General features: G+C 36.6%; 1 protein-coding gene across 3 annotated transcripts in view; it reads right to left on the bottom strand.

Moving 5' to 3' along the window:
- Positions 1-25224, bottom strand: part of cdh10b (cadherin 10, type 2b (T2-cadherin)) — a 127902-nt gene extending 102678 nt beyond the window's left edge. The window contains exons 1-2 of one of the 3 annotated variants that reach the window (XM_073918833.1): positions 24879-25224; positions 9485-9823 (exon numbers count right to left, since the gene is read on the bottom strand). In XM_073918833.1, coding sequence (XP_073774934.1) covers positions 9485-9682 — 198 coding nt within the window. In that variant the 5' untranslated portion in view covers positions 9683-9823; positions 24879-25224. Of the gene's footprint in view, positions 1-9484; positions 9824-24579; positions 24781-24878 lie in introns of those variants that run through there. The other 2 variants (XM_073918831.1, XM_073918832.1) reach the window with 2 other exon arrangements.
- Positions 25225-26634: the final 1410 nt, after the last annotated feature.

Genomic DNA, 26634 nt, shown 5'->3' with positions numbered 1-26634 from the left:
CTTCATGTACTTTTTTTTCTACAAACAGCCTCAATATTCACACTGGTTTAGTGAGAAATCCCAAACCAATAGCTACATGTTAACATTTAATATGTAGAATTCCCATTCTGCATCACGCAATTAGTTGACACTTGCAGTCGTGCTACAACTGTCAGATTAACGCAGTCGAGTTTCCCCGCTATCACTTTATGATGAGGTTTTCCACGCTCAGATGAGTTTATAATCCTGACAAGTCCTAATGAACCTGTGCTACATATTTAAACATTTTAATGTGAGTGATCACTCTTTGCCTTTTCGTTATTACCTCCTGCAAATTTTTATTTTTTTTTCTCTTGTTGTCTTGATAAATCCAGGCACTACAGTTTTTTGTGCACCTTTAAATCTTGAGATTTTGGGATTTGAGGTTTTCTTTTATATCTAAAGGATGGAACACATTCTAAATGCGCTGTTTAAAGTATAAATTAATCAAAAGTAACCATATTGATTTTGTTATCTCACATTGCAGTTTTGTGGTGAAAAATTAATCTGTGCATGTCATTAAGAAAAAAAGTCTGCCCTTGTAATCTAAAATTGATATCTGAACATGTGCTTTCTGTTGTTATTTTCAGTTAAATTCTCTGATTAAGTGATTTTAATGTATTGGGCGTGGCTAACACGCTTAACCACGCCCCTCCAACTGTCAGTTTTGACATAATAGTAAAGAGGTGTCTGTTAGGTTGTATTAACTCTTCTAAAAAACCCTTTTCCTGATCTTTCTGAATGAAATGCTTACTTTGCTACATCCAATCTGCTCGCAGCAAAGAAAAAACAAGCCAAGCCAACTGTTTTCTCATTTAATATTCTGTTTCTCTAGGAACTGCGTCACTATACAAAACAAATAAATAAATAAATGGCTGCAGCTTCTGGTTCATGTGAACTTTAAGGCTGTATTTACACTGCATATCTTGATGGTCAATTCCGATTTTGTGATTGTATCTGATTATTTTGCTGACCTGCTTTTATCATCTTTTAAAAAGTGACTTGTATCCGATTGTTTGCATTTACACAGCAACTGCAAAGACGCAGTGACCAGGAAAAAAAAAAAAAAAAAGATTGTGCGCTGACTGACAGCTGATAATAAAAAAGCCCTCTTTCTCCATCCAGGGTTTAAGTTTTTTTTTTTTATTATTATTTTTGACATGTTGTTTTACTATAGTTTATGACAGAAAAGTTCTTATTTTGCCATCCTGTTTTGATCTAGACATTTTTTTTTAAACCAGTAGGCATCTTAATAAATTGTCTATGGCGTGATTTATGCATGTGACATATACCACAGTTTTACAATAGTTTATATTGGTTGTGTGGCGGATGTTGATTACTTTTTCCTCTCACTTTTTTAAGTCCTTGTGTATAAGATTCATGGTTTGGGACTCTGCTGAAGTCTGTTCCAAAATGAAAGCATTAGAGTTGACATCCTTTTAATGCATTGATAGGTGAAAATCCCATCTACCTGCTTATACTGCAGACACGAGGGCACAGACCCGATTCATATTGGATAAACTTCCACATATAAACAAGGCCTGAATCTGATTTGAGTAAACGAAAATCCATGTGTTTTTTTCTGCTTACACGCATGTAGGCCATATCCGATCTGTGCCACATGGGAGAAAAAAAATCATAATTGAGTCACTTGAACCATGCAGTGTCAATGCAGCCAACGTGTTAATTAATTTACACCTTATCATGTGTTTATTAATTAATTTTAATTAATATACCAATTTTTTAAAGACTGCTTTTTCAAAATTATCTATATGTTTTTAGGTTTTTTTTTTTGTTTGTTTCTGAGACAGTGTTTGTCTTGTTCTTCCCCCAAATATCTTAAAATTTTCCAATCAAAAAGCAATTTGTAGACAAGTAGAATTATTCTACAAAAATAATTTGTATATTTTGTTTTCAGAAATATGAAAAGAGTTTTTTTTTTTTTTTTTTTTTTTTTTTTTTTCCCCTTAAATCAAGAAACAGATCTTTGCCAATGGGGTAAATACAATTTCAATAGAATTTGTTTTTTTTATTTTTTATCATCCCATTAACATACTTTTGCTCAATTAATTTAATAAATGTATTCTCACTCTTTATACCTTATATCTGATAACAAAGGTAATATATTTTTTGTCTTGAAAAAGATTTAAAACTTATATTATATTACTGATATTTGGACTAGAAACAAAAACTTTATGTAGAAAAGCATATTAATTAATTAATTAATTAATTTATTTATTTATTTATTAATTAGTATTAATATTAGTATTTATTTATTTATTAATTAACAAATTTATTCATTTCTTTGTTTATTTATTTATTTATTTATTCATGGAGTGTAAATATCTACTTGAGCATCACTTTTAGCAGTGTTTCTCAACCACGTTCCCTGAGGACCACCAGCACTGCATGTTTTGGATGTCTCTTTTGTCTGTCACACCCATTACAGGTCCCTCAGTCTCTGCTAATGAGAAGATGATCTGAATCAGGTGTGTTTGGTTAAGAAGACATGGTTCATGTGCAGAGCTGGTGGTCCTCCAGGAATATGGTTGAGAAACACTGACTTATAGCACATGCACCAATCAATAATTTGAAGGTTTTTACCCAGGAATATGTCCATACATAATCTGCCTGATTATATACATACCGTTTTATTATTTTATCATAAGAAATTGAGAAAACGGGAACAATCCCAAGCCAACAGCTTGACTTTTTCTGGTTGTTTGCAATGTTTTCTAAATTATAGCGTGATTAAAATAGAAGTGGTTGCCAATAAGATTTTTGTGTGTGTGTGTGTGTGTGTGTGTGTGTGTTTGAATTTAATCAAACTATTTTTATTTATTTGTTTTTTTAAGTGATGTGTTTTAATCAATGAACTATGGACATATAGTTATATTTTAGCCCTATTCACCTGCAGTGCAAGCCTTAAAGCACTGAGTATTTATGTGAAGAGGATCAAAAGGGTTAGGTAGACTGAAGACGAGAGCTCACTCGGAAAACAGGGCAGTATGAACAGGTTTATTTGCACAATGCATTATGGGGCTTGGAGAAGGTTAATAGGATTTTGTTCACATCAATAGCGCTGATGGCACGCCATGTGAGCCACTGCCCCCACATCAAATTCATGACACAAAAGCAGCAAATGCATGGCGGGCTTCAGCACTTCTGAGCTTCTTTCTGCACAACAGGGCTTGAGCCGCCTGGATGCTTATAATGACCACCAGATGACCAGAAAAAGTGTTTCTGGACTCTGAGTTTTCTCTCTTTCAGGAATATAATGGCCTGTGCTGTTTGAGTCCAAAATGTTCTAGTTGTGAGCTTGAGTCATTGGCAATTGCTTTTTTGAAACTCCAACTCTTTAATCCTGTTTGCTTTGCATTCAAAGCAGGGGCTGTTTTCACATATTGGACGAACTGAATTATGAATTAGAGCACTAATATTGAATCTCATACTTTTATGTTCATCTCACACTCGCAGTGATGGTAGTGTGGAATCATTCAGTGACTTCCAAAGGGTGTTTATGGATATATCTACAGGTGAAGTCAGAATTATTAGCCCCCCTTATTTATTATCCCCATCCCCGTATATGTTTTCCCCCAGTTTCCATTTAATAAAAAAATAAAATAAATCAACACATTTATAAACATAATAATTTTAATAACTAATTTCTGATAATTAGTTATTAACTGATTGTAAGATAGTATTGTTCAGCTTAAAGTGCAATGTAGAGGCTTAACTAATTATGCAAGTCATTATGTAGACAATCAATATATATATATATATATATATATATTGCATAAAGGGGCTATTAGTATTGACCTAAAATGGTATTAAAAAAATAAAACTGCTTTTATTCTAGCTGAAATAAAACAAATAAGTCTTTCTACAGAAGAAAAACATTATAGAAAATACTGTCAAAAATAATGCCTTGCTCAGAGAAACATGATTTGGGAAGTATAATATATATATATATATATATATATATATATATATATATATATATATATATATATATATATATATATATATATATATATATATATATATATATATATATATACTTATAATTATATAATATAATTAATTACACTCAAAAATTATTATTTTTTTTTCTGTTGTTTGTAACAATTCTGTTGGGTTTCCCATGTTTGACCTATAGCATTGGGTTATAACAACCCATTTTTTATTTTATATGTCTTTTTTAAGCTAGACCTAGGATCAGTGTTGTCAAACTCCTAGAGCAGTGGTTGTCAATCTTTTTTCACCAAGTAACACCGTTCAAGTACCACCATAATGACCAGTATTGAAATACAGTAGCATAGTAGGCCTAATTAAGCAGCTAAAGTTCTGCACAGTTCAAAAATGAGGCAGATTAATTTCTATTCATATGAATATTTATTATTGTCAGCCACTTTAAACATAATAAATAGCTTGAACATTAAAACTGCCCTTTTCTTACAGGTAAAAATAAATAAATAAAAAAATGTTTAAATTAAAATTATAAATGTTCTTAAAAAGTAAAAAAGAAAACTGCTGTGCTTAAAAAAAAGTATTAACATATAGTAGCTTATTCATAAAAACCTGGAAATGTTTCTTGGGCCTCATAAATATAGGCTATTTGTGATCATATTACATATATATAAAAATGTTTTTGAAAAATGTTGTAATAGATGTAGCTTTATGACTTATTTGTATATATTTGAAATCTAAGCATTAACTTTAAATATATGATTTTGATTAACATATGTAATTTAGAAATTAGATCTGCTTACTGCATGTATAGGCTTTGTGGGTTAGAAAAGCAAGTCATTAAACCATACCTGTCAACATTGGGATATAAAAATACGGAATATGCCCTCAACAACTGTTACAAATATGGGGAGGAGATTAGCCTCAAATAATAGAAAAGATAACAGACATTAGAAAATTGAAAATAAAATAAAAGGTTTATCCTATTAAAATCTATTTACTGATCACATGGGTGTTATCGTATGCGTCAAAGGGTTAAAAGTGTGTTAATTTTTCTTACTTAAATTAGTCAGCAATTCCTCCGCGTACCACTAGAAGAAACCCTGCGTATAACTAGTGGTATACGTACCACATTTGAGATCTACTGTCCAAAAGGTCAAACCCCTGAAAAGTTTAGAACCAACCCTGCTCCAACACATTTACCTCTAGGTTTATAACAAGCCTAAGAGACTCATTTAGTTTGGTCAGGTGTGTTCAATTAGGGTTAAAGCTACGACCCAGCAGGAGGAACTGTGTTTGACACCCCTAATATAGATGTTTCATGATATAGCTGTCATGTACACAGTAAGAAAAAAGTGCTTTGACACAAGTGATGAGTGGGCTGTTGTTTTATTGGAAATATTCCTTCCATTTTATGGATTATTTCTGGCTCCACGCTGGAAAATAAATCCTCTTTTAGGGCTCGTCGGTGTCAGGGGGCCAGCGGAGGCCTTGGTTGGATAGACATAAATATGGTATCCCACAAGGCTCTGTAAAGGTTTGTGAATTATCTTTATGAGAAGAACCATCAATGGCTTTGATGGCTCCTCACTGGGGCTCTAAGTACCCGTCTATTGGACTACACCAGATCTCGTGTGCCAGAAATTGCGGAAAATAGATGGAATGGATGATCAAGTCGCTCCGCAGTGATCTCCCTTAAGCAGCATGTGGATGTTTCGTTCTCCCTCGCCCTCCTACAGTATTTATGGGAGCCCTGTGTCTTTCTGGCACTTTAATTGGGAACGAGAGTGGACGGTGGATGAGAAGCGGGCCAAAAGCATGCGATTGCTGTCATGCCAGAGAAGCGGAGCAGCCAGGAAAAGAGGGAGAGATAGAGCGCTAGAGAAAAGAGAGAAAGCATCAAAGCTCTGGGAAGGAGGCCAGGACACTGCTGAGTCTGACACTTCCTCAACCGACGGACTCTTCGCAGTCAGCGCTGTTTTGTTGCCTTGTCACGTAAAAGGCAACGCTATGAGGGCGGAATCTCATTCTCGTTTTTGATTGATTTATTGTTTTCTCCTCAACCCACTCTTGCTTGCTCGCCTTTCTGTTGCCATGTGCCTGCGTGTTTCTTTTCTTGCAGCATTCTCTACAAAAACAACCCAGCGTCGTAAGAGATGTCGATCTGTCTGCGCTCACGCTCCTCTCCTCTCAAAGCATCACGTTTACTTGTAGTCGATGATGAAAGACGATGTGTTCGACTTCAAAATTGTCTGCTGATGGGTCTTCGCTTGCACTGACGCTGTAAATTCTGCTGTCTGACACCGTTGGGTTAAAAAAAAAAAAACATTCTGATCTGACGCCACACAAGTTGTTTTTGATTTTAACTAGATCGTATTGTGCTATTAGGCCTATCTTTCAACCGCTGGTTTGATTTGTGTCCTGAGTTGATCTAAGCTAAAATACATCCATCGTGTATCAGGTTTTAAAGTAAGACTTTGAATTCATCCCACACAATCATTTCGGGTTAGGAACATCAGGATGTGGTCATTAACATAAAGAGGGTTATTATTGCTTTTTGTATCCCACACATCGATTCATTTAATAGCCTACATTCTCATTGATTTTGTCCTAATACATCATTAGTTAGCATGCTGAAAGCATCAGCCGCAAGGCATGAGTTCATTTGATGTTTGTGATTCATGTTCGTAACTGACCCTTAGTGCTTGCTTGTGTTGTGTGTTAATGGTCAGACTGACTGGATTCAGACTCACTGTTTAAGCATCATGTTAGAAACAGCATGAGCATGGGTTTGAGACTTATTTTATTTATATATTTTAAGGGTTCATGCATTCTCTTTAATGAGCTTTCCCTTGCTCAAGTCTTTAAATATGCATATTCCTGAAATTTACTAATTTGTGTTGTGCTTAAACCCTTAGAAAAAGGTGGTATCATAATATAGATGGAGTGGATTAAATATTGTATCCCTGGGAATCAACCCCAGGACCAACTTGTACTAAGGGGAGGGAATCTACTCAAGCATTTTAAATGCTTATGCAAACATTCATTTTTGTTCTAATAACCTAAAATAGGCTATACAGTGCTCCCTTGTTATTTGCAGGAGTTATGTTCTCAATATTGCCCGAAATAGGCAAAATCCATGAAGTACTAAGCTTTATTTTTTTTTTAATTATTATATATGTTTTAAGCAACCCAAGCTTATTCTGAAATTGTAGTCCCGCAGACATTTCTGGAGACCGTGATTTATGTGACTGTAAATACGTATGGCTGCATTTAATTTTTTTAAGCGAACACTACAGGGCGGTGTGACGCCGGTGTGACGCCAAGGACGAGTCAATGGGTAAAACCGTTTGGGTTTAGGGAAGGAGGAGGAGGAGAGTGGGTCGGCCGGTTGGCCCAGTCAATCATTCAGTCAGTCGGACACACGGACGCTCAACAGCCGCCTCCGGCGGCTTTACACGAGAACAGCAGAGGCGTTTGAGATGCAAAAAAGCATGCACAACTGCCTCTTGCGGTTTCGCGAAAACAAAAATTGCACAAATACATACCTCTCGGGACATATTTAGCGGCCTCCAGAAATGTGCGCTTGACTAAGTTTCCAGAATGAACCTGGTTGGTTTTGAGGCTGTGAAACCCTTCATTACACACTTTATAAACTTTTCTCAGTCAGACAGAATTTAAACACTCTCAAAGTTCAAACTTTCTTAAAAAATAGGTCTAGTAATATAAAATAAAGCCAAAGATCAAAACCTGTTGTCAGGCGCAAAAATTCAACACTGTCAACAAAAGGTTCAAAAAGCTTATGGGGATAATGTTGGCATCCAGCGTAATGTTCTTTTTCCTGCCGTCATTGATCCACAAAACTAAAGCACATTCCATCTTTTAGGGGGTCACACACCTGATGCACCGCACACATGAAAATTGGAAGTAACGCAAACTGAAGGCGCACATTTGCATGTCATTTAAAATAATTATTCAGATGGTGATCTGTGGTGCAGCAGAAATATAAATAGTGTCCTCAGTCGTAAACTCAAAAAATAACTCACTGAACAAACTAAATTTAATTGAGAACAGGATTTCCATCCAATAAATTTGTTTAGCACCAACCAAACAAGAAACTATTTACAAAATTAAATGCAATTGAGTTGGTCCAACATTATTATTTTTCAAATAAAAGATTAAATATGTTTGTAAGTTTAAATACGTTTGTATTTTTATTTAACTTAATCTCCGTTACCTTAAACTCTGTCCGTTAACTTAAACTAAAAGTCTGATAATATCATACAAAATGTGTACATTTCAACATTTCTTACTTTTATTTAAAGTTATCCTAAATAAACCTAAAGAGCCATTTTAAGCATATTTCATGAGTTACATGTAAGAGTACTATGAATCAAAGTCATGCTATTTTGATTTATACAACTGTTCTGTGTTGTTTTTGAATCTGTTTGGCTGTTAGTCGTGTGGTAATCTGCAAATAGCAGCACTCGTCCAGCCTCTTCACCCTTCAACCTTGTGTATTACTCTGCCCACATACAGCAACAAGCAGAGGACACTCTACAGTTTGACATAATGCTGCTGTTGGACAACAAAATTCAGTTTAAGGCTTTCTAGTGAAGAATGTAGTTGTTTAGATTGCAACTACGCAGTTTATTTATAAGGATAGTGCATATTTTAAATATTTATAATTTCAGAGAGACAGCGTGTCGACTGCCATTAGCTTGTCATTGAGCAGTCCAAAGATAGTTGATGTTGCTCATCCACAAGATGGCAACAGAGAAAGCATAATAAGTACTTAGAGGAGAAAAACTGCATTATTTGTACCTAATCTGGTAGGGTTTGCTTTGCTTTGCTAAGGCTTTTTCTGAGATAATTATTGTGATCTCACGCTTGCAACAAGAAATACTGGGAAATCTTTGTAGACTGATGGCATTTCATGACGTTCAGCCTTATAAATCTTAAAACATCAGCAAAAATCACTTGTTTTGTTATCACTTTAGACATTACGCTAGAGAATCATTCAAATTATAGCTCCAAAGTGATGTTTGTGAAGTAGCAATGGTTTCTGCTGTTCTGACATCAGCTGCAGATGTGAATGAATGGCGGAAGAAAGTAGTTCCTCATACCAAAGGGTTTTTAGACTCTCGTGTTTGATTTTCTTTTCTATACACACGATTATGTCATTGAACTCAAAGCAGTGGAATATGGCTGTGTGTTGTCACTGGTGGGACACTATATACAATCATACTCATGTTAGTTTACTCATATGCAGTAGAACTACTATAGTCTTGTATCAGTTTGTTGTAACATTGAGGTTACTGAAAGAACATCATTGTATTATAATCTTGGATCTTTGTTCATAGTCATGCCATGGTATATCCACTGAGTAAAGATCACTAGATTCACTTTGTACAAAATTATGTGGACACCCAGATCTACACGGTTAATGTTTAAAAAAGCAAAGAAAAAAAAAGTTTTAAAGAGTGACAGCCCATACCTTTCCGACATACTGCTTTCCAGTTCCTGTCCATTCCTCTAAGAGAAAGAAACTATTCCACATCCATCCTCGTTTAGTGCGGTGTAGAGTCCGTCCATCCCGATCCGACGTGCTAATTCCAGGCACCGGCCGGATCATTGCGCTGCTCCAGCCCAGCAAGCAGAACAACAGGAGGAAAGTAAGTTGATTGATTATCATTGTATCCGATCACTCCTGGAGAGTCCTTGATAAGAAATCAATTAAGAAACAGAGCTCTGCGTCGAAGATACTGCTGAATGGCAGGGCTGACGAAATGGGGCATCTTATCCTTAATTCTCCTCAATTCTGTCTTCTTGAGGCCTGTGACAGATGGAAAAAAAAAGATCTTTAAGAGACCATTCCAATGCAGCAACCTAGCTAAATTACCTGCTCTTAAATTTATGTTAGCTGACTAAAAATCGTGTCGGCTAACTAGAAACTTAATCGTTAGTATAGATTGATTACACAAAGATTAAGTGTTTTTTAGCACCCAGCAGTCACTTGGTGGTCTCTAATTGACGAACCTCACAAGGTTGACCATCTTTAAACATTTACTCTAATAGATTTGCGCTCTCTCCCAAAACCAAACCAAAACCAATATTTTCTCACTGGCGACCAGTCATATATTGACATTTGGTTACTTCCCCTTCCCTTCATTTTGTGGCACTCAGGGTACCCTTTCTGCATTATTTTATAAGTGGCATCCTCTGATGCTTTTGCTTATTCAGATTATGTGTTCCATTTAAGGGTTGTATCTGTAAAATATGAATCGTGTTATAAACATGCACAATTTCAGAAATAATTTGGAGCACCTCTCCACACACCTACCCTAAACTGACCCACTTCTGAAAAAAAAAAAAAAAAAAACATAAATAAGTAGCAGACAAATAAAAGTGGAGACACTTTGCAAAACAAAACAAAAGGCATTGGGTTGCAATCAGTTGCATCAAACTCCTCTAAACTCATATAATGATGTTATCACTTACTTCCATTCGGCAGAATGAACCGTCAACTTCTCTGGCAATTGTTTCACATAGCAGATGCCCTTCTAGTCACACCCCAAACCCTGATAGTTCAACCCACTGTGCTGGAAAACACCCACTTCCACTTATAAACTCTACAGTCAATTTAGTTTATCAAATTCACCTACACCACATGTCTTTGGACAGTGGGGTAAACCGGTGCACTCGGAGGAACCCCACGCAGGCACAGAGAAAACATGCAAACTCCACATAGAAATGCTTTGTGGTCCAGCTGGGATTTGAACCAGCAACCTTCCTGCTCTCAGGCAACCATGCTAACCACTTAGCCATTGTGCCATTCTCAGTATCATTATGTAAAGAATAATTTATAAACAGTAATCTTCGATTTTAATTGCTGAAAACGATGTCTCCCCCCTCACTGATATCCTCCGATTCACAAGATGCTCCCACATTAGCATGGAGCAATCAGTCACAAAATCAGTAAATAGAATTTGACAGCTGAAGCTGACGTAAAACTTTTTTTTTTTTTTTCAGAGGCAATATTTTAATTTGACAACATAAGAGCTGCATGGTAGATGGAGATGGCGATTTTGTCAATTCCTAGCAGAAATACTTTGTGCTGCCCTAGGAAAGATGGAATTTTCATATCTCTCAAGTAAATTGCAGCTGTTGTAGTATCCGCCTGCAATATCATGTGTTTAATGGCAACTGGCTTGGTTTAGTGCTAGTCGTTGGCTTACATGCTCATAAATGTGTCACATTTTGTAGTGTAAGTAAGTAATGTGTAGCAAATGTATCATGTATGGACATACACCCAAAGGTTTTACCACACCACCACCAGTGTGCAGCTTCCACTTGGATGATGCAATGGCAGCCACAGAACAACGGCGTGCTCATCACACACCAGGGGGAGTGGAGAGACAGTGATACAGCCAATTCAGTGGATGGGGATGATTGGGAGGCCATGATGGGTAAGGGCAGATAGAGGGAAATTTGGCATGGACACCAGAGTTACACCCCTACTCTTTATGAGAAATGCCATTTTTAATGACCAAAGACAGTCAAGACCTTAGTTTAACGTTTCATCCGAAAGACAGTATCTCTCACTGACAGCATAGTATCCCCTTCACTATACTGGGGCATTAGGACTCACACAGACCGCAGATTAAGTGCCCCCTGCTGGCCTCACCAACATCACTTTCAACAGCAACCTAGTTTTCCCATGTGGTCTCCAATCCAGACCAGGCTTAGCCCTGCTTAGCTTCAGTGAGTAACCGGTCTTGAGCTGCAGGGTGATGTGGCTGTAAATAAAATAGTTTTGGTTGTTTACTTTAGAAAAACTCACACCCCAATAACGGCAAATTATGTTCAGTTGAATTCATGGTCATATCTATAGTGCCTTTACAATGTAGATAAAGTTCTAGTTAATTGCAACTGGTTCAGTCTAGTTCAGTGTAATGTAAATGTCACTGCTGAAAGCTGAAACACTGAAGAACAAATCCAACAATGCATATTTAATCAATGTGCATTTTGTAATTTAATCATAAAAATGGATGACCCTGCTAATCAAAAAATGACACCAGAGGGTTAACCAGAGCATCATAAACTCTCAGAAATAAAGGTACATGAGCTGTCACTGGGGTGGTATCTTTTCAAAAGGTACAAATTTGTATCTAAAAGGTCCATTTTAAGATGTCAAAAGTATTAGTAGCACTAGTAGTGTTCCTCTTAAAATTTGTAGGTACTAATATATACTTTTGAGGTACCAATATGGACCTATAGGTACAAATGTGTTCATTTTGAAAAGTGACAGCGCGCATACCTTTATCTCTAAGGCATTTACACTGCAGATTTTGATGGTCAATTCTGATTTTGTGACTGTATCAGATTTTATTTATTTAATTTTATTTTTTATGACCTGCTTACATCATCTTTTAAAAGTGACTCGTATCAGATCCGATCGTCTGCATTCACACAGCACACAACAAAGGCGCAATGACCAGGAAAAAAAGAGCGGGCGCTGACAGCTAACAGCTGACAATTAAAGAGTGTTCGTTTCTCTATTCCTGTATATAATCTGTTCGCAGCTTTTGACAAGCTGTTTTACTATAGTTTATGACAGAAAGGTTCTCATTTGTCCATCTTCTTTTGATAAATAGGATTTTTTAAACCCTTAGGCATCTTAAAATATTGCCAACGGCTTGATTTATGCACGTGATGTAGCTGTGCACTAGTTTTATATTAGTTTATATTGGTTACGTGGCGGACATTGTGCTTTCTCGCTCTCGTTAGCATGCTTAAATACCTGTGCTATATGACAATATAAAAGCTGTTTAAGTCCTCGTGTATGAGATTAAAGGTTTCGGACTTTGCTGAAGGCTGTTCTGAATTAAAATTGTCAGACTTGACGTCATTTGCTACGGTTTTTAATGACGCGCAACTCATATTGACAGGTGAAAATCCGATCTACCTGCTTACATTGCGAACACGAGAACACAGATCCGATTCACATCGGATAAATTTCCACACATGAGCAAGGCCTGAATCTGATGTAAGTAAATCGGAGTCCATGCGATTTGTTCCTGCTTACACGTACATGGGCTATATCCGATCTGTGCCATATGGGAGAAAAAAATCGGAATTGAGACACCCGAACAGTTCAGTGTAAATGTGGCCTAAGAGTGTAGAGTGAAGAGAACTGACTGGGATTGAGAATGTGTTGACTCGAAGTGTACCAAAGCCTCTAAACTTCCAACGCTATACCACAAACCAGCATAAAAGAAGGCTGTGGCTCGCCAAAGTGGTCTCTCCTCTAGGACTAGTCCTGATAGGTAATTTGGAGGATGTATGCATAATTTATCGGCTTTTGGAAGTTAATCCTAATAAATCTTTTTTTCCCTCATTTGACAAAAGCCCATTTTCCAGGCGTCTGCTGGAAAAGGCCAGGAAGCCAGGTTAGCCTGACAGGCATTCATTACGGCAGGCGTCTCCAGGGGTCTCGCGAGCAAACGAGGAGCAGATTCATAATGTTGTGGCGTTTTTTGTTTAACGATCTGAATCAAAGAACAGAAAAGAAGGGGAGGCCAGGGGAAAGGGAGGGGAGAAGAAAGAAATAAAACACACACAGTGTCAGTGGGGCCATCTCAACGAACAAAGCGATTCCTTTCTTTGTCTAAGAGCAAATTAGGGCTCTGGTTCTATTTGATGTGACTGAAGCTATGCATGTAAATGAACATTGTCTTGTGAATACGAATCAAATAATTTACTTAATGAGATATGGATGAAGTTAGGAATTATTCACTAGGCGGCTTCGGAGTGCGCAGACTACTGTAATTTGTGGAATCACTGGCTTCGCTAATGCGAGTAATGAATTTTGTCAGCCCCAGCAGAAGAGGCCTTTTGTGGGCCAATCTTCCATTCAGACATATGTTTCAATGCAGCTCAGGGTGAGCAAGCAGGGCAGAACTTTGACATTCTGAAGGTCCTCATGAATTAAACATGATTTTTTTTTTTATTTTCACGAGACCAAGCTGAGCCTTTCACATCCGGTATGAATCATACATTGGCACGAACTGAGGCAGTCTGTGTCTATGTAAGGAAAGTGACGCCTACATTTGATTTTTTTTGGAGTAAAGGGTCGTACAGATCATACAGAAGCATGTAATCAGCAGCTGGCATCGAAAAAACCCACTCAAGTCTCTGGCGTGACCTTGGCGGACAGATCCAGATAAATATCCATCTGTCAGTGTCATGGTCCGCAACCGACTTGATTGATTTAACGCTTTCTATGACACGTTTTCCATCCGTGGTCTCAGCTCAAGGGCGAACGTGGACAAAAGAGTCATAAAAATGGCTTCTGATTCACGCATGTTTTTAAAAGCTTGATGAAGTCTGAGTGTTCGTGGTTCCCGCTTCTTTCAGGAGACTGATTGATTTATTGGAGCTTTCACTGACAAGACATTTAACTATTAATTGAATCCCATGCATCTCCTCTAAAATTTCCTTGAGGAAATAAAAACAAGTGGCTAGAAAATGTTTGCATTTACTAAGTGTAGAGCTGTAGATTATTCATACTGCTGAAGGCTTTCTCAGGAGAAAAAAAAACTTTAAGAAGTACAAGGCATTTTTCATTTTAGGATTTCTATATTTTATGTACTTGTTTATATTCCATGTATTTTCTGATGAAGTCTGATGAAATGAATTGCAGTTCAACCCGCGAATGCTGCTGAAGAATTTATGTTCTTGCTCCTTCATAGATAGCTTTTTATTTTCCTCAGATTTGTCTTATTGAAGTATTTTCAATGGGTTCTACTAAAATCCGTCAGAAGAAATAAATAGCTAAAAAAAGTTGTGAATTGGTGACAAACAGTAAAGGAGTATAGATCTATTAAATGTATGTGGAAAGTAGTAGAGATCTGTAGCACTACAGTCTATTTCAGACTTTTTCATAAGAAAAATATAATAAGCAGGAGTCCTTTATCTTTTGTTTATGTGCTTTATATCCTTTTATTGAACGCTTTTTAAAAGTTTACTGGAGTGTGAAAATTAGTTCCCCCGTCATTGAGTTGTTTCATTTAAGCATTATATTTTGTCTCAGACAATTTTCCTGAAATCCCTAACAGCTGCAAAATAGACATGTCTAGCTTTATCTCAAATTCAAAAGAAGCGGATCCAATTTAGTCTATACTTTAGTTTTTATTTTAAGCTCAAGAGATATTTTTAATGGTCACACTTACAATAAGGTTTCATTAATTGATGTATTTAATAACATTAACTGGTAGCACTTTATAATTACACACTGTAAATCCTTTATTGAGCATTAGCAAATAGTTAATTCATTATTTGTTAAGCATTATCTCTACATTAATAGGTGTTAGTAAGCAGTTTATAACTGCAGATACAAATGCTCTATTTTTGACCTAAAGGCACATGTATAATGTGCTTAATGATTGTTTTCATACGTTGTTAATGATTAATTTTTCCTCACCAAATGCAGTACAGCATTATTTACAAACCAAATATCATAATGCATAAGTAAATGATTAATAAACTATTCAAATGAACTTTTATATGTCTTATTATTCAGGCATATATTAAAAGTTACTTTGTATGTTAATAAATGCCTTTTTAACTCAGCTTCATCCACTAATCCCGGGGATCCCAAACTTTTCAGCCTGTGACCCCCAAAATAACAATGCCAGTGACTCGCGAACCCCACTATTCAGGTGGTTATAAATATACAAACCTTGCACTCTACGGCGCACACACACACTAATAGGCCCAAGTCTAATCTTGGTGTAATTTTGCAGACCTCCACTCGGAGACCATCCTTCATGTTCAGTCATGACCTGCGCCTGACGTCATTGCTGTGTCCTAATATAATCTAATCTCCCTAGCAGTCACAATCCAATGGAGAAAAAAAAGTCAAAAGGCTGTTGGCTTGTTATTTACATGTTTTTTTTTTTTTTTTTTTTTTTTTTTTTTTAATGTAACTATTAACTGCTATTTTTATCTTCTCTAGGTTATGGATGAAATATGGTAATTCTAATAGTTTAATAAAATTAAATAGACTTTTAGAAATCATAATCCCTTATAAGTAGTTATTAACTGCTTACTAACACCTAATGTAGAGATAATGCTTTACAAATAATTAATTAACTATTTGCTAATGCTCAATAAATTATACATAGTGTGTAGTTATTATAAAGTGTTACCCAATAATTATGAACAATACTAGTACATCATGCATTCAACATTTACTAATGCATTATTAAAATACGAATTCATGCTTGCCAACATAAGTAAATGCATCTTGAGTTAACATGAACTAACAAGCAACTGTATTTCCATTAACTAACGTTAACTAACATGAACAAGTATTATAATAAATGCATTGTTCATTGTTGGTTCATGTTAATAAATGCATTAACTTAACTAATACAACCGTATTGTTGGTGGCACTGTGGCTCAGTGGTTAGCACTGTCACCTCACAGAAAGAAGGTCGCTGGTTTTAAGTCCTGGCTGAGCCAGGTGGCATGTCTGTGTGGAGTTTAAGTGTTCTCCATGTGTTGATGTTCCAGATGCTCCAGTTTCCCCCACAGTCCAAAGACATACGCTACAGGTGAAATAAAGTTACTAAATTCGCTGTAGTGTATGAGTGTGAGTATGAATAAATGTGTACGGGAGTTTCTAGGTTGCAGCTGCATCAAACATATGCTGGAATAGTTGGCGGTTAATTTCGCTGTTGCGACCTCTGAAATAGAGTGAAATGAATGAATGAACGAACGAACGAACGAACGAACAAAGGAACGAACGAACCTTTATTGGAAAGTGTTAGCCTTCTAATAATGCTGGAGACCCGTAGCCCATGGGTTCCATAGTAGGAAAACCTAAATGTTTAGTAGTAAATGACTACTGGTTTCCATTCTTCAAAGTATCATATTTTGCAGTATGTTTAACAGAAAAAAGAAACCTTTAATGTTTTGGATCATTTGAAGGTGAATAAATTAACATTTTTAATAAAGTTTTCATTATAGAGCTTATCTATAAGAGTTTTTGGTACCACTTTAGTTGAGATCACAATTGATGGTATTAATATACCGTTAACCAACACTACTAGCTTAATAAACTACTAATTAGCTGTTTTAGTTAGTAGGCTGGAAGTTGCGTTTAGGTTTTGCCTGGGATTAGGGGATTCAGAATAAGATCATACATTATAACTAATGAACAGTTAATATCTTAATAATGGGTATGTAATAAGCCAGTACTCTGTAAAAATAGTTGGGTTAGAAATACCTCAACATACAACCCAACTATTATAGCACCTTCCCAACTTATTTTAATCCAATGCATTGGGTTATTTTGATCAAATATTATTAGTATTATTTTTTTTCCCATTCTGGTGTTACTATTGCTACTATTACTAGTACTACTATTACTTTTCTGAATCTCAATTTCTTGGGAAAGCCAGAAACTTAAATAAAATCTAGCATATTTATGTTTTTATTCTAGTATTTAAATGCTACAATATAGTTTTTTTAGCGAAAATAAATGGGTTTTTTTGTTTTGTTTTTTTTTATTAAAAAAAGGCAACATACCTTTACCAAGACTGGGCGCGACGCCAGGTTGATGTCTCTGTTGGGTCCTAAAGAATGACGGCCAACTATATCTCAAATATGTGTATCAATCCCCCCTTAAAAATGTAGAAATGCAAACGGAAGGTAGATAAACTGTTTTTATCAGTTTATTATAGCTCGATTTCGAAGCAATTGTATTATCAATAATTAAGAGTGCTGGTGAAGTGGATATAACAATCACAAGAGAGAGGTAAACATGATAAAAATAACAGAAATATTATTGCATTGGAGCTTAAATAAACATTATAACGTAAAACAACATTATGCACGCATATCAACAGCTGTTCTGTGTTAGTTGAATCAGTTGACTGTTGAAATTCAAACTTTTAACCCAACTGGTTGAGTTATTAATAACCAAATGAAGGTTAAAAATAACCCAGCAAAGCACCAAAGATTTTGAACTCAACCATTGGGTTAAATAAATAACTCAAAGTTTTTTGGAGTGTAGATAATAGCACAAATTGTGACCTAAACCAAAGTGCTACAGAGTTAATCTCAATACACACATATCTAAAGATACCACATAGACACAAATGAACACTGAATTACAGTGAGAGGACGCAGCTTTAAAAAGTGGTCAGCATAGCTCAGATGCTTGACTTTTTATTGCAGACTGTGGAATGTTGGCAAATCTAAAAGCAGTTTATGAGATTACAAAATGTGATTACTGAGAAAATCTGATAAACAGGAGATTTGAGCTATTAAAAGTTTGTATCCGTGCATATGTTTACTGTACACGCTGAATGGAAGAATGCTCAAATGATTTGCGGTTCTCATTGTTCACGGGTGTTGTTCAAGAATTGACGTTTACCTCCTCAGGGTGCTTTTGTTTTCATTAGGCATGGCGAGGCGAGTTATCAAATCACACGCTGTACACGTTTTTTTTTGCAAGTTTACACAACATAATAATGTAGTGAGAGGAGCTGTATATATCCAGCTCAGCCGGAGAGATGTTAACACTACAGCGGTGAAATGATGTTGCCTGTGAAAAGGCCCAGACAGGAGATGTGTGTTTCTGTGATAACTGCAGGACTCGCAGGGTGCCAGAAATCCAGAGATTAAAAAAAAAAAAAAGACCAAGAAGAAAAAGTGCACTCTTCCACTGCAATGTCAAGAATGTTCTGGGGAGAGGGAGAGAAAAAAAGTGTCCAAAATTGCGTGCACCAATTTATGCATGGTGATTCTCATGATTGCATTTTCTAATTATCATTCAAGGCTGTCCTTGAGGTTTAATAGTATTCTGGATATTAATCTTTGATACAGCATGCCTATTAAGCATTAGGGCAGCAAATCGTTTTATTATTATTTTGTCTGTTACGTTACATCAAACAAAAAAAGAATTTATAATATTTCACCAGATGTTTAGGACTGTCACTTAATTATCACGCTTTGATTAGTGCATTAAAAACTTATTTATGCAAGCCAGTGAGGGAGGATCCCTGATACTATATAGGTGGAGGCACAAGGGAGTCAAGCAGAGAGGAAGAATCTTCTCACTTGCCTTATTATAAGCGCCTAATTAGAGTGTTTGTGTGAATCTAGGTGTGTGGACATGCTAGTCGTGACAAAATGAGGTAATGCTATATAATTATGAATTAATTGACCGAGAGGACAACACAGACTCAATGTCCTCAACAGAACATTGACTCTGTTGTTCACTGTTCCACTCATTTAAAGTAACACTCCACATTTTTTTTTTAAAATAGGCTCATTTTACAATTCTCTTAGTGTTGAACAGTTGGGTTTTACCATTGTTGAATCCATTCAGCTGTTCTCTGGGTTTCCTGGAGCACTTGATTTTTCTGTAGTTACATAGTGTACTAAGACTGAGAGAAAATGAATCATATGCCATTATGACCAGAAACAATACTCTGATTCTGGTGTAATAATCAGGGAAATTTGCTGTCCATTTGCTGTGCCATGGCTGCAGCAAGCGCAATGATCTTATGCAGCGCTGTTGACTAGCTAGGGACTGTTTTCAGGGGTTGTTGCTAGAGGGGATACAGCTGCGAGAGAACAACACAGACTCAATGTCCTCAACAAAACATTGACTCTGTTGATGATTGTTCCACTCATTTAAACTAACACTCCACTTTTATTTTTTATTTTTTTATTTTTAATTAATTAATTTTTTTTACATATTTTTTTTAATTTAATTTTTTAATTTTTTAATTTTTTTTTTTTTTTGTGAAATGGGGTCATTTTACATCTCCCCTTGTGTTAAACAATGGAGTTTTACCATTTTTAAATCAATTCAGCTGATCTCTGGGTTTTCTGCAGGGCTTTTAGCTTAGCTTAGCATAAATAATTGAATTGGATTAGACCATTAGCATCTTGCTCAAAAACATCATATTTAAAGCTTGACTTTTCTGTAGTTACATTGTGTACCAATACCAACAGAAAGTGAATTGTATGCCATTATGACTATAAACTATACTCTAATTTTGGCATAATGATCAGGAAAAATTTGTTGCCGTACCATTTGCTGCACTAAGTGCAATGATATTATGCAGCACTGTTACCTAGCTGAAGACTGTTTTCCAGGTTTGTTGCTAGAAGGGATACAGCTGTGGCCGGAGTTTAACACAAATTATTTAATTTTTTTTGTATTTTATTAACATATACTCCTACCCCAACTGTAAACCCAGTCATCATAGTAATGTAAAGACAATAATCATACTGAGTATTATTCATATTATTTATTCAATTACCGATTAGTTAGATCTTTTATTTTCTTACCCCTATCCCAACCCCAAACCCAACCCTCACAGCAATGTAAACAATCCAGGCTGATTACTGATATGTACCCCTGTATACATTTCTTGAAATCACGAAATACATCCCAGGAGGTACCTTTTTTTTTTTTTTTTTTCAGTTTTTGTTTTCGCAAATCCACCAGAGGTTGCTGTGTGCATTTTTTCAGATCTCAAATTTTTCTCTGGAGTGCCATTTGAGCATGCTGTACACACGTAACACTACAGGGCCGATGTTGACTGACTAATGAATGGTTGACTAACTGACTGATTGATCAATAACTCCAACCACCATCTTTTCTAAACCCAACCGATAGTGTTTTCAAAAGCATTGATTGACTTGATCAACACTTCCCTAAACCCAACCGACAGTGTTTTCAAAAGCAATCTAGAAAATGAAAAGCTCTTACAGCCACGTAGCTTTTACCATGTTTTCAGATCATTACCCTGTTATTTAGTACACTCTCAGAAATAAAGGGAACTGTCACTGTCACATTTTAGGTACTTTTGGGCACTAATATGCACCTTTGAGGTACCACTGTGGACTCTTTGGGTACAAATATGTATCTTTTGAAAAGGTACTGCCCCAGTGACAGGTCCTGTACCTTTATTTCTGAGAGTGAGAGTTTAATTTTTGTTTTTTGTTTTACCTGCTTACTGGAAATGTTCTTTGCCAGTCTTGAACGCTGTCATCTGGGTCAACTTCTTTCTGTACCTTAAGTCTGGCAGCTTACATGGTGAGCTACTAGTAACAGTGTAAAAGTGTAAAAGCCATCCACGAGTAGGTTAGCGGTCAGCCCATATCGAAAAAAAAAAAAAAAAAAAAAAACAAGCTGTCGACAGCATCATACCATCCCGTAGCGTTTGTTTTAAAGAAGAAATGCAGTCACACGTAGCTTTGGCTACATAATTTGCACTCTCCAGAAATGTATACAGGGGTACGTTTTCAAAATGAGCCTGTGTTAAATGTAAAAGTTTTAATTATTGCTGTGCAGTGAGTATGTGCAGTGTATGAGTATGTGCAGTGAGTATAACAAAAAGAATGCTATATTGATGTGCATATCTGCAGTTTAAGTGCTACATAATATCATTGTGCCTGCTGCAGCAATGTTCCTTGATCATTGCCCTGAATTGCGAAAATAGTTAGCCTACACTGTAAAAAAAATCTTGGGTGCCTTAAATTTTTAAGCCGAATTAAATTAACCTTATTAGTCCACTGAACTCATATTATGTTCAACTGACTTAAAACAGCTTGCGTAACTTATAAAACTAAGTTAGAACATGATTTACTTAGATTAATAAGTTACAATGACCTAAAAACATATACTGTCAGGACTAATTGATCATACATTTTTTTTTTACAGTGTAGAAAATGAGTGAGATGCTAATGGTCTAATCTAATTCAATGATGTGTGCTAAGCTAAGCTAAAGTGCTCCTGCCAGACTGAGAGATGAGCTGAGTGGTTTCAAAAATGCTAAAACTCAACTGTTTAACTTAAGGTAACTTAGAAAATATGCCTATTAAATATGCCTAATATGCCAAAAAAACCTTGTGTGCACAGCCATAGTGATATTTTTCCATGAGAAGCTTTTATCATTTGCAGGCTTGACCGACAGTGATTAACCATTCAAGTCTGTTAGTGAAAACACAACCCCGCCATAGTCTTTCAATGTAATTGCTGTTGTCCTGTCTGCAAGTTACTGCTATATTTCTCCAGAGCTTTATAAAAGCAGTCTGGGCCAGCATTGTCTTTAGGGAATACATCTGCCAGTGTTCAGCACAGCTTCGTTCACTCATGCTATCTGGCTCCAAACACCCTCCGCTCTTGTTCCCTCCCTAGCATATTCCCCTTAAGACCATATCAGACACGGATCATTTAGGGAAACTGGGTTATTTCTGTCCACACCTGACTGTGTTCTGATGGATGTCTGGAGCCATAATGCAGCTTGTGTCTGCGCATTTGTCGTGCTTATTATTGCTGGGGGAAACTTTTACAGCGCTCTTCTTTTTTTTTTTTTGTGACCTCATGATTTTGACATCTCGAGTGCTAAGAGACTGGGGGTGAGTTTGACAGAAGAACTTCACTCCTGGAAACCGGATGAACAAATAGGTTAATAATGAATAGACTGCAAACATGCTAAAAGATTGAAATATTGCCAGAGGCCTGTCTGATATCTGAAAATCCAAGCAGCCGCCTGGTCTGTCCAGATTACTCGCAGACCGTCAACCTGAATAATGATTGACAGGGTTTTTTTGTTTGTTTTTTTTTTAACTATGGCAGAGCTTTTGTGTCAGAGTAGGTCAATGCTGCAGGTTTGTTTAAGAAAGATTGTGTGGTTTTGAATGGTTGTTTGTGAAAGCAGAGTCAAGGCGGATTAAAATGATTGAAGATGAACTATGATGAAGACTGGGTTACATTGCTGCTCGGCACTGATTTTTGAGCCACTTGGTGGAGCTAACTCTCTCTCTCTCTCTCTCAGATAACACTGAAACTTCTCTATCTGTGCCTCGCTCTGTTTCCCAGTGTTTATCATGCGTTTTCAGTTTAATATGGTAAGGATAAATGCTAATGGTTTTGTCTTGAAGGCAGGACAAAGGCGATGTATGCTGACTGACGTTTTATCTTAATTTTCAGCCTAATATTTTATGTTAATTACATTTATAATGTGATAAATCATGTCATATTTGTATGTTCATTACATATTTTTTAAAAATATAGCGTAAGGTTCATTTAAACTCTCTCTCTTTTTTATCATTTAAATCAAAGTGCAGAGGTATGCAGTTACTGTGAGAATCATTTAACGAAAAATATTTCAGCTCATCCTGACATTTCCATCTATAAAAGCTCATAATTCTGAAGAAAATTGTTGAGATCTCTTTCAAACCAGACTGTTTAAGTAAAATGGGATACATGTTGTTTTAGCAAATTACTCTGTATGAAGAGTTCACATGCAAAACCTCTAAATTCCTTATCTAATGAATCTAAATTAAGCATTTTTTTTCTCAGTCCAAAGGTTTATATGCTGTTATTAGGCTTTAAAGGCAATACAAATAACCTATTTCTCACTATAAAAGTGAAATATTTGAAACTACACAGGAAAAAAAAAAGGAAAAATTCTCATTTTAGAAGAATTCGAATGACATTTAGAGGCTTTTGCATCTGAACTCTTCATATATGCATCCAGTTGAAGCTCATTGAGAAAATGCTGAGATGATGATGATATATTATCTATAATATTTACCAAAACTGTGTTTAAAATGGATAAAACAAGTTTTAAATGTCTGTATGTTTCTATCTTGACTTATGTCTCCTAAACGTGTGTGTTTGCTCGTTCTGTCATTGACAGATCTTCTATCCGCCGGCTTTAGTGTGTTTGCAAGTGAATTGTGTTGCACTGAAAGAGATGCTATTAGTGTAGCTAATTTAGAAAGCAGAAATGCAACAAGCACTTTACAGGTTAATTTGTGTTGGACAATAATGACCACTCGCTAATGACCTCCAATACTGAGATCCAGTTGATCGGGCTGTATTCAGCACTGTGTGTATGTGTGTGAGTGAAAGAAACAGTGAGTGATTAGGCATGAGCAGTGGGATAGACTCTCGCTGTGTCCGATGCAATACATATTTATGAAATATTCCAGCACATCTCTCTCGCACACATACACACACACCGTTTATCTTCAAACCGATGCAGCCTGTAAAATAGCTGCCAGATGACACACAGGTCAAGGCAATTAATCGGCTTACCGAAATCAAAAGCATTTCTATAATTGCAGGATTCATAACAGAACGACGCTCAAATCAAATCACCGCAGTGCTGCCAGCCTGTATGAAGTTTTTGACACACCTTTTGCCATCTCAATTTTTAAATCACACCTAGAACAATCAGTCCCACCTATTTCATCTTATTCAATGTAGTATTTGATCTAAAAACAATTTCCATCCTCACTAGGAATGAAAACCATTCAAATCTTCTGAAAGTACCAACATTGCACCTCTTCTCGCAGGTGACTTGAAGTGTCTAAAGATAAAATTCAACAGTTCAAGCTACTAATTCCCTTTCTTTTCACCGAAATCCTCAAGTCCTTGAACATAAAACAGGCATTGAGACATTCTCAAAGGCGACCAAACTGTCTCTTTAGACCCTGTTCCCATATTCTCCGAAACCACCTGCAAAAGAAACTAATCAACCGTCTACTCACACTCTCTTTTTGAGCTTGCCACGTCTTTCTCAGCTGCTTTAAATCCGTCTCTTTAATCAAATAGTTCCTCCAGTGTGAAATGATCTCCACAGTAACCACTCTGCAGGGCACATCTGTCTTAATGATAACCTTTAGATTCAGCGAGCGGGAGAGAAAATTACGTACATGACTGCTCTCTTTCCGGACTCTCCTCATCCGTCTGAGCAGGAGTGAGGGACCGAGAGCAGAAGAGCAACAGAGCTGGAGAGAGAGAGAGAGAGGGAGGGACGGACGAGAGAGAGAAAGAGAGAGAGTTTTACCTCAGTCGTCTACACTCCATTGTTTTCTGCTGTGTTTTCAGCCACACTTTTATATCTTCTTAGCGTAAGCTCTACGCCTGTCACCTTCCCTTTTTAGGTTTTTGCTATAATTGTCCTGAAGCTGCTTTAAAAGTCTTTCTGCTTTATTTTTAAGTCAATTTATTTTTCTCATTCAGCTCTCTTTTGTTCTAAATTCTTCCAATTTCCCCTTTTTTCTTTCACATGCGCCCTTTTGAGTGCCAGGCAGCAGGATTGAGCCCATGATTGGCTGCCACTCATGAAAGACAGCAGAAAAATAGACGGGTAGAGAGAGCGAGAGGGAGAAAAGAAGAGGCTTTACTCCCCTGGAGCTGCGGTTTTGACTTCGCTTGCCACAGATTTTGGGTGGTGGAGGGGGGTTAGAAAGACACACTGCCCGCGACCGGGAGAAGAGGTCAAGGAGATGAGGGCCACGGGCGCTGGTACCGCAGGCAATAGATGGCGGTAGTGATCCACAGCTAATGGACGTCGCGTGATGGATGGACTCGTCGATGCTAACTGTCCAAAGCGATCCGAGCTTGATCTAATCAGGGTTCAATGACAGTGGAATGAAGGAGAAAGAGCCCATAATAAGTAAATCAACACCGGCACGAGTGAGGAGAGGGTGGAGGTGTCTAGGCTCTCGTCAGGGGCGTCATTACCAGCTACTTCTCTCCTCCGGTTCATATCAGTCCATCACCTCACACAAACCAAGCCTGTGGAGGAAACCCCAATACTTTTATTGTGGTAAAGACGAATTAAGGAGATCATGTGTGTTATGAGAGTTAAACTCTGTACAGGACTTTAGTTACTGACCAGGAGTGACACGTCTATCCTCCCTTATTTATTATCAAAATGTACAATTATTTAGGATATCTGTAAGTCTGTCTGTTTGTGTCTATTGTTTGTCCATATCTATCTATCTATCTATCTATCTATCTATCTATCTATCTATCTATCTATCTATCTATCTATCTATCTATCTATCTATCTATCTATCCATCTATCCATCTATCCATCCATCCATCCATCCATCCATCCTAACAAAAAGCCAAACTTGTTTTTTAGCATTGCTAATGATAAACAATCTTGTTCAAATCAGCATATTAGAATAATTTTTTAAGGATCTCATGTGACTTTTATCACAATAAAAAATACAATTTTAAATTGTGTAAACAGATAAAAATTTGTATATATGTAAAAAAGACAGGAAAACAGGTTTTTTTAATAGTATTTAACAAATCTTGAATGTATTTTGTATAAAAAAATGCAGCTTTTTAAAGAAATCATTCATCTCATTTCAGCGACAACCCCAAATCTGAAAAACTTGCGACAATATGGTGGACTTGTTGCTGGTAACAGTCTGCATGATTCTTATCTCTTTGGTCCGGAGCACACGGCATCCATTTCCACTGTTTCCACTGTGTGTCTCCAAGCCCAGAGAAGTCAACAGCACTTCTGGACACTGTTAACATAGGGCTTCCTTTTGGCACAGAACATTTTTAACTGGCATTTGTGGATGTAACTATGTATTGTGGTACTTCAGCAAGGTTTCCTAAAGTAGTCCTGAGCCCGTGTGGTGATATTGCTTATAAATTAATGATAATAATTGATGTAGTGCCACCTGAGGGATCAGAGATTTCGGTTGTTCAGCTTAGGTTTGCGACCCTGTCTTTTATGCACTGAAATTCTTCCAGATTCCCTGTACTTTTGGATGTGAAATTTCTCAATATCTTTC

Source organism: Danio rerio, chromosome 12, assembly GCF_049306965.1.
Source record: "Danio rerio strain Tuebingen ecotype United States chromosome 12, GRCz12tu, whole genome shotgun sequence".
In the NCBI taxonomy this organism is placed as follows: domain Eukaryota; kingdom Metazoa; phylum Chordata; class Actinopteri; order Cypriniformes; family Danionidae; genus Danio; species Danio rerio.
Note: the sequence above shows the minus strand (reverse complement) of the source record. Positions and strands in the feature narration are given on the sequence as shown.